This window comes from Poecilia reticulata, linkage group LG11 (genome assembly GCF_000633615.1).
Source record: "Poecilia reticulata strain Guanapo linkage group LG11, Guppy_female_1.0+MT, whole genome shotgun sequence".
Classification (NCBI taxonomy): Eukaryota; Metazoa; Chordata; class Actinopteri; order Cyprinodontiformes; family Poeciliidae; genus Poecilia; species Poecilia reticulata.
In genome coordinates this window covers 20,553,644-20,562,980 of record NC_024341.1, presented here as the reverse complement: position 1 = coordinate 20,562,980, position 9,337 = coordinate 20,553,644, and the positions used below count along the sequence as shown (strand labels likewise).

At 39.2% G+C, this 9,337-nt stretch overlaps 1 protein-coding gene across 11 annotated transcripts in view; it reads right to left on the bottom strand.

Moving 5' to 3' along the window:
• Positions 1 to 9,104, bottom strand: part of LOC103472665 (sodium bicarbonate cotransporter 3-like) — a 52,456-nt gene extending 43,352 nt beyond the window's left edge. For 7 of the 11 annotated variants that reach the window (XR_534907.2, XR_534908.2, XM_008422443.2 and 4 more), the window contains exon 1: positions 8,955 to 9,104. Coding sequence is in view for 9 of the 11 variants with exons in the window: in XM_008422443.2 (XP_008420665.1) it covers positions 8,955 to 8,996 (42 nt within the window). In the remaining 2 variants the exon portion in view is untranslated. Of the gene's footprint in view, positions 1 to 2,992; positions 3,402 to 8,954 lie in introns of those variants that run through there. The other 4 variants (XM_008422444.2, XM_008422445.2, XM_008422447.2 and 1 more) reach the window with 2 other exon arrangements.
• Between the last annotated feature and the right edge of the window lie 233 nt (positions 9,105 to 9,337).

The window sequence follows — 9,337 nt, the reverse complement described above, 5'->3', positions numbered from 1 at the left end:
GTGAGGGTTGCCTCATAGAAAATAACAGAGCTGTATTTTTGACGTCCTTCTGCAGCCACCAGTGTGCAGCAGCAATGGTCTGGGCCAGACTGCTGTGTTAAAGTTTGTAACAGTAAGATTAGAGAAATAAGGATGACTCGTTTGGAAGTGGTGCTAAGAGAAAGACCCATGACTCCCACAGGACTAAGGATGCACCAGTAGTTTTCTTTGAATTATCTCGAGGTTTAGTTAATTTAGTCTGATTCTGTCCTAATTCAAAGCCTCTTACTTGCTCCAGCATTTTCAAATGTTTCGGTCTTCAACAGCTGGTTTGCCATAAAACCCAGCTGTGGCCAAAACATCACTTTCCTCAAATATKGCAGCCCCACTCTGTGAGGTTCTGGAACTYTAATTTGAATTTTTACAGTGTGTGCTGTGATGTTTTCAACCAATARCAGGTTCAGCCTGGAGGAAAGTTATTGRAGCCAGATAGAGCAGCGTAATGCCACTACAGTAAAAGCATTATGTGGTAAACAACTGTGATAGCAACAAGAATCCAAAGAATTTACATACTGTGATTAAAACGAGCACCATTTAAATTTCACACCTAAAGAAGCAASACCAGTGTTGAGCAAATTAGYTATAAAAATGAACTTTTTCTAAGAGCCAGGCTGCTAACGTGTTTGCATGGGCAGAGAAATATTCACATAGCTGCCAAGCAAGCAGTGAAATGAGCAACTAGCCACACAACATGCCAACACGACCGATTCCCTCTTTGCCAGCCTTGCAGTAACTGGGAACTGATCCAATCAACAGGGAGTATTGTAACAGATGTGCTGCATAGTGGGAGAGACCAGTCTTTTAAAATTACAGTCAAAGCTCAAATGGCTGCCAAATGCACTATTTTCTTTACAAATGAGAATAATTGCAATTATTTGAAGCCAATGATGTCAAATTAAAAGATTGTGTCTGAAATGTAGATACAGATAAATGACTAAAAGTGAAATACACTGGTTAACAATGATATTATAGCCAGGGTAAGCATTTTTAGTGGTAATTATTACCATAGCATGTTTGAACAAATTTGCACAAAGGCTGTGACAAAAAACATAGATGATTTTTAGCTTGACTGGCCATGACCAACCATCAACCTACAGAAAAAAAAAGTTTTCTGATCAGTGAATGCAACAGATCTAAGTGCAGGACAACATGAATAAAAGGTATTCACCCTCCTACATATTTCCCTTTTTGCTTTTGGTTTCACTTACGTGGTTCCGATCACAGCACCAATTTTAATACAAAGATAACCAAAGTTTAAACAAAAAACTGTTTTAATGACCCAATTATATGACAATATGGGATGCCACAATCCAAAACTATCAAGCTATGTGACTCCAGTGAACCACATTGAGACCCAATATCCAGAAAGGGAGTTAACCTGGAACAGTGGTGACCCTTTCCAGCAGTGGCCAGCTAACCAAAATTATTGCAAGATACATTACCGACTTATCCAGAAGGTCACAAGGGAACTCAAAAGAACATCTAAAGTACTACATGCCTCACTGGCCTCATTAAGGCCACCGATCGTGAGGAAAAGACTAAGCAAAAAGGACTCCCACAAGAGAGTTCCAGATCAAAAACCACTGCTGTCCAAAGTACAAACATGATAGTTCAAGTGTGATGGTCTTGGGCTGCTTTGCGGCTTCAGGACTTGGACAATTTGTCATATTTAATATGTTTATTAATTCTGCTTTTTAGGAGAAAATCCTAAAGGAGACAGTCTGGCCATCAGTTTGTTATCTTAAACTGAAGACCACCTGAATGATTCCAACGCACCAGAGGGTCCACTTGTTAACGACTCCAAAAACCTACTTTGATGCAGCTGCTTCACCTTAAACAGGCCATTCATGTTTGAAAACCTTCCAGTGTGATTGAAGTAAAACAATTTTCCAGAGAAGAGTGGGCCAAAATACCTCTCCAGTGATCTCACTACCAGTAGTTGATAGAATGGCAATCAAATAGGTTTATGGGGGGTTATTACTTTCTTGAATGGGTCATATTGTTTTGAACAGCATTCTCCTTAATAATAAATGAAATCATTGTTATATTTTCACTCAGGTCTGTTTGGTGACCCAACACATTACATGTGAAAAAAGCGAGAACAGCTTTGTAAAAGGGAAAATATTTTTGCACAGTTCAGTTTCTCCCAAACCCAAGGATCTGATGGGATTCAGCAGGTTTTGTTAAAATGCCACAAACACAAAGATAGAACTTATAAGGCAGCTATGCATTGCTGACTAGCCCCTAAATGATTTACTCCCATAGAGACCCATCACCTTTGAGTGGGACACAAACACATTCACACTAGCCTCCACTACATAACGTCTCCAGAGATCTGTGGTTTAATTATCTTATTGAAGAGCTGGGATTACTTCATGTCAGCAATTTTGAATGRAGAAAAAAAGTCTCTGTATTTACCTCTCTCTGTATTTAAATAGGATCTTTCCTTTAAGCCCAACGCTCCAATTTTGAGCTTATCAGTTTTTAAATGTTCAGTTATTCTTCCCTCAGTTAATGGACATCATTGCTACAGATAGCAAGCTTCGTGTTTTGATTCTGTTACCTTGAAAGACCCATTTTCTCGCAGCTTTTTTTTTTTCTTCCCCCGCTTCCTTCCCATTTTGCTTGTCCCGTTCCTTCAAGCAGCCATAATTGTCTCTGATAGCTTTTTCTCGTTCGTGTTGCTTTGGACCAATAAAGGGGCACATAAAAAAAAAGCATCCAGTTTCAAGAACTATCACCTCTTCTTTMCCCACATAATATTTTTTCATTCTGGTCAAATGTGGTAACCACAGAGCCCCCATTCATTAGCACATAACAGGAGACGACCACAAGCCGACAAATCAATACAAACGCACAAGCGGCACAGAGCACCTAGAGCCTGTGGATTCTTCTCCAAGTGCAGAACACGGATGCTGAGGACACAAACACAAATATTGAGGAGCAGACATACCGTGAGCACATGTTCCTCTTTGCTCTGCTCATCCATTTAGACCAAAACATCCGCAAAGCAGAAGCAGGAGAGACAGTTCCTTCTCTATGGCGGTTGTGTGCGCTGTACGGGGGACGCCTGTGAGCCGAGCGTGAACAGCGACAGTGTCACACTCGTCTGTTCTCTCTTCCTCTGCTCATCTCTTTATACAAAGGGAAGGCGAGCTGCTTCAGAACACACAGTGCTGTGCTCCGCTCTACCCCATCAGCCCTGCTCCATGCACGGCAGCCAATCCCACCATGCCTCCATGAATATTTCATTCACCCAGCCAACAGCTTATAAACACACAAACACACACACACATGCACGCTATCAGACGAAGGGCACACATTCACATTTGGAGGACATACAAGTCCTTAGCCGCTGAGGTATTCAGGTCATAAATGAAGAGTCGCCCCCCCAACAAAAATAAATASTGGGGTYGGTGTTCCCTKCAGTCTGCAGTGAATTGAAAAAGGACAGATTGCTGTGAATTCATGAGACTCCAAATGTCTACGTTCCTATGACTTTGACTTATACAATCCCAGTCAAAGCATCAAGGTTAGGTGTGTCTTTCAACAAGTTCTAATAATCTAAAGAWCCGCTGTCAACCTGCTTCCTGTATGCAACAAAAATTCCCACGAGTGGGTCAAAAGAGCATTTTTCTAAAATAGGAGCAACTAGATCATTTTGCTATTTTAATGTTGATCTCTAGTCACAGGAACACTGAACACATCATCTAGAGGYAGACACACTTAATGCCAGCACAGCATTCTCAAGGGTAAACGTGAAATAATTTTWAAATAATTTCAACAGAAAGAGTGACATCTAATGGTGGAATAAATACAGTAGGTGCATCCTAATTTCCATTAGAATATGTATTCTCTGAAATATTTTATTTGCTGTTTGAAAGGTTTCATCTTAGGAAGTAGATAGCTATAAAAAAAAAAAAATCTTAAAAAAAAAGTAAATAGGTCAGTCATGTCAGAATTATAGYGTGTTTTTCTACCATAATACATATCTAATAATATGTTTAAGAGAAGTATTAATTTARTCCTAGGATTTGGCTCTATAAAATGTAATTAAAAATACAAGAAAACTAGGACACCTTCACATTTATTCCTCCTAAAAATRCCAAAAATAAAAATCCCATAACAAATATTCTTTGTTTGCAACCAGACACAGCCTATTCTCTCTGGAAGAAATGCAAAGTGTTTTTTTTCCACCGTTGCAATAGTTTAGAGTTCAAAGTGATGTGGGAGTTTTTTGCACCTCGTAACACAGTACCTCATTTGGTGAAATATCAGCACAAGCCCCTCMCACCAGATGTTAAGCACAGTAATGATGGCGTGATGATCTGGGGTCGTATTGCAGACAAATGACTCGGCATCTTGCTTGAACGCCCAACTCAAACACTTGTAAGGTGTTAGTTTGTCCAACAGCTACAGGTAGACGAGACCGATCATACATTAAAACCCTTGATTTTGTAGAAGGTGCACTTTCTTTATGCCATACCTGTAACATGATTCGGTCCAACTGAGTCATCAGCATTAGCGTAGTGGCTCCAAGCGCAGAAAGAAACTACTGTAGTTGGTCTACAGCCAGAAGACAAAATTAAAGATATTACTTCTGAATTGGCTAAAGCAACAATTGATGCCCTCTGTGATCTTGCATGTATGTCCTCATGGTGAAGTTGAAGAAACTATAAATGACATCCTGGTTTCTAAAGAAAATGTGGAAATTCTGTCTTCACCTGATGCAGTTGTTGGTGATGTCAGTTCTGTGGCACATTTGAAGTTGAAAATGTGCCACAGTGACTTCATCAAAGTTCACATTGTATCAAAATCTGATTGATGTTTTACTGTGGGAAATAAATTCAGGCTTCGATGGGTTTTGTAGACTTTGTCTTCTTGTACCTTTTAGCATATTGCAGTCTGTTTTTAGGGTGAACTTGCTTTGATGGCCYGAACTTSACATGTTGGCAATTGTTTTGAATGTCCTCCACTTGTGCACTTTTTTCCACTCAGTAAAATGACTGGTTTCAAATTCTTCTGAGAATCCTTTTGAGTTCCTTATTAGATTTATAGGCCGCTGCATTCTCCRGAAGACTGAATGAGATTGCCATTCAGTCTTTCTTCAAAATCTCAAAATACACTAGACTAAATGTTTGAGGTTTACACAGAACTGACCTCCTTTAAAGTGCAGAGTAATGATATTCTGATGAGATACAGCTGATGTTCAGTTTTGCGCAGGRGTGACTCAATGACATGTTGAAAGAAGAAAGGAAGGAAGGAAAGAAGCAAAACGTGAATGAAGGAAAGAAGAACAAAAAATTTGATAATGTGATAGGGAAAAGGCTGATCAATTTCACACAAAATTATTGGATTTATTGGTTCCAAAGAAATCCTGACGTATTGCCTCCATGACCCATGGATCTAGATGTATTATATTTACTAACACCTCCACTAATCATGTAGAACAAGCCTGTGTAATGGCCTTAGTCCTACTGCTAAACTCATACAACGATATGACGCAAAGGAAAAATTCCCCCAGACTAATTGGTATGCAGCACATACAACCTCTTTGTACTTTATCCAGGTTTTTGTTCTTTGAGTGTGCCTACTTTCAGAAAGAAGAGAGTGATTAAAACTATTACACCTACTACAGGTCAAATAATTACAACCCATATTTTAATGATACAATAAAAAAATGAAAAAAGTGAAATTGCGGTCAACCTACGTAGGTGAATTTCCATGTAAAGCTTAGCTGCTGCTTCCGCAAGAGGTGTGCTGCTGGGCACCTCGAGGTCATTAAGTCYATCACAAACTTTTCTCTCTGTATGAGAAAGTATTTCTAGATTCAAACATAAGACCATCTGTCCAACAGCTGAAGGGGGGCTTGAATTGGATCATGCAACAGGACAGTGATCTTAACCGTGGCAGCAAATCAGGATGTGTAATAAAAAAGAAAATAATCAAGCAGYTGTGACAAACCAGTCAAAGTCCAGACATCACTCTCTTGTCTGGACTTTGATAGAGTTGTGCATAAACAATCACGTACAACTCTAAATAAGCTAGTGTACGCTGGTATATAGGTATTTATTKGTTTATTAAAAAAAGAGGGACAAAATTGATCGGCAGCGCTGCACAAGACAGATATGATCACACAAAGGATGAGTATGCAGAGTCTCTGTAGATAAAGTTATTGATTTATGGATGGAACTTCGTGTTTTGCTGGTTGTTTTTGAATGTGCAATGACATAATCTATAGCGTCATATTTGGTCATCTGAGACTGAATACTGTGATGCCCTGAAACACATATACACACACACACCTACACACACACATGTAAGATTTAGAGAAACTAAATCTTACATCCTGAACAAATTGATTTCTTTACTCCAYAGAAGAACTTCAACATGTTTGCACAGTAAAACAAGCCGTAGAGTGYGTGATGTCTGAACTAGACCTCAAAGGTACAATCTGATTGTAAAAATTGTTTTAGTTGGACTCTTGTCACCTTTGGGCTTGGAAAAATACAAATAGAAAAAAAAAAAGTTTGAAATCTGGAAAAACCCCAGAGGATTTCCTAAAATTCTACATGCTTTAAAAAATGTCCTTTGCAGTACTTTTGAATAAGCAAATAATGTTTAATTTTAAGAARAAAATAAATTGAGGAAAGCCATCGTAAATATTTTAGTAGTATCATTAGGGATGCAACTAACAGTTATAGTAAAATATTGTATCCCTTATTCCAAAGATTAATCGATTAATCAGATTAAGAAACTGATTTTTCATTTAACCAGTTTTCATTTACGCCTATTTTATTCAATATTGAAAACACATTAAAAGATTCAAATAAACAAATAATTCATTTTCAAATGAGAAAGTAAATATTCCAATGCTTAAAAGGCAACCACATAGCATTCCATTAGTGTATGCTTGATAATTTGTAGGACATTGTTACAAAACAGTATCCCAATGCCTGGACATCCCATCAAAGCATTAAAAGTGTGTGGCACAACTGCTGACCTATAAAGCCACGAGAATCTACCTAATCAGACAGGTGGTGCAAGGGAGACAATAAACAAAGAAGCAGCCAAGCGGCCCATGGTAACCCTAGAAGTGCTCCAGAGATCCACCGCTTAATGAACGTGTCAACAAGATAACTATGAGTTGGGCACTCCACAAATCTGATCTTTATGGAAGACTGGGACAAGAAAAGCTTGTTGTTGAAAAAAAAGTAATGAGAAGCCACAAGCCGTAGAGGTCATAGCAAACACGTGGAAGAAGGTCCTCTGATCAAACCACAATGTACAATATATTTCTAGAATCCAAAACACAATGTGGCAGAAAACTAACATATCATTTTGAACACACTGTCCTCCCAATGAAACATGGGAGGCCAAAGCGTCATGCTTTGTGTTTAGCAAGGAAAATTGTAGTCATTACATGTTCATTCTTTACATTGAACAACACATCATTAGTGTTGATGTGTTGTTGGTCACATAGTTAAACTATTGCTTTATCAATGTTCTTGATAAACCATATTATTGGTTAATCTAAAAAATGTTAAAAAAAAAGTTATTTGAACCTTCGAACATAAATTTGAGAATGCCGGATCAACAAAGCTGTTTGTCATTTTATATCCTGTGTTAAACAGCCTGGTCATAACTGAACAGCGTTTAACTAGCATTTAAAATATCATAACAGCTTATTAGCTTTGAAGCATATTTGTCAAGAAATTACATTTTGAAAGACTCCCTCTTTATTGCCTCAAAACAAAAACCCCGGTCAGAAAGAAAACCATAAAATAACAATGCCCCCCTGTTTGAAACCACATTCATGGTTTGTAAAATATGCATCTGAATGCTCCATTGAAAGATGAACAATTGTATATTCTTGGGGATTTTAAGCGTGGCAGTCCTGGACGTTGACTAATTACTTTCTGTGGGGGTCAGCTCTGGCGTAAGAGGTGCTCTGCAATAATGCCACCCCTTGACTTTCCGGGAATCCACACACGTGTATGAATACAGTAAGCAAATACATGCAGAAGAGTAGTGGGCTACCCTACACCACCACTGATGTCACGCAGTCGCTGTGCTCTTTAAACTTAGCTCTCCAGCAAGCTTCTCTTTCTGGTCTTCTTAACACTCAGTGGTCCGACGCTTATAAGTAACTCTGCGGCAGTGACAACCAGCAGACAGGATGTGGTTCTCTATTCCCGCACACAAGTCACTGAAAACTTCACTGTAAGGCATGTGGAAAGGCTCATGCYTTTCCGTTTCGTTCATTTGGCCACTTATCTTTCACAGTAAGATCACCAGCAGTGGGTTATTTAAAGAATATGGTAAAATTGCCATGCAGAGGAGGGTGTAATTGTGAAATGTGCCACTGCACCACCTTTCTTTTCTGAGGCTCACTCAGCTGTAGAGCCTAATGGGACACATGGCGTAAAGTAACGTAGCGTGTGAGCGGAAAATGCTTAAAGCGGTTAACTGCTAATCAGCCATTTACTAACAGACTTACGGAGGCACGGCAGGCGTACCAGACTACTACTGTTTTCAAATCCTTAAAGTGTTTACAATAAAGCTAATGTTCAAATTTTCAGGGGGGAAATATTTTACGAAAACTACTAAAGGGTATGGACGTTATTAACGTATCATAACGAGCAAGATCTTCGGTTTATTAACAACCCTGGGGAAAAAAGACAAAGCGCAAAGGGGAACACATTTGTTATCTTTGCTCAAATGTAGCTTTTTAAAAAGTGTAAAAATAACCTTTACCATTAAGGAGAAGTATGAAAAGGAAAACCGGCTAACAATAGAAGTGACCGGATGATTATCAAGCATCCCTTTGACTTGTGCTGTTGCTTGGCAAACACAGACAAAGAGCCGAGCACGTACAATAAGCTTACGTTAAAACGTCTTTTCCGGGTACTCACCCTGCTAAGGAGTGGGTTCATTTGTTCTCTGGATTCGTCCATGGCTCCTGTTGTCAGTTTTTCAGCTCCACATCTGTCTTCAGTCACCGGTTGAAGAGCTGTAAAAGGCCGGCTGACACTTCGCTGAGGGCAGGCTCTGCATTCTCCCAACGACAGAAACACGCCTCTAACATGGTTGACAATGAGATAGCCAGTTAGCGTTCAGGACCCTGTTGTCATGACCAATCAGCTTCGAGAACGTAAGAATAGGGCGGGATGTAATGGTCTGTTGCCTGAAAAATGTCCCAAGCGGGATTTTTGTATGCGCGTGTGCATGGAGGTGATGTTTTTTTCTTTTTTGCTGTTGATACCTTGCTTGTGTAGGGACGACTGATAAAACAGGA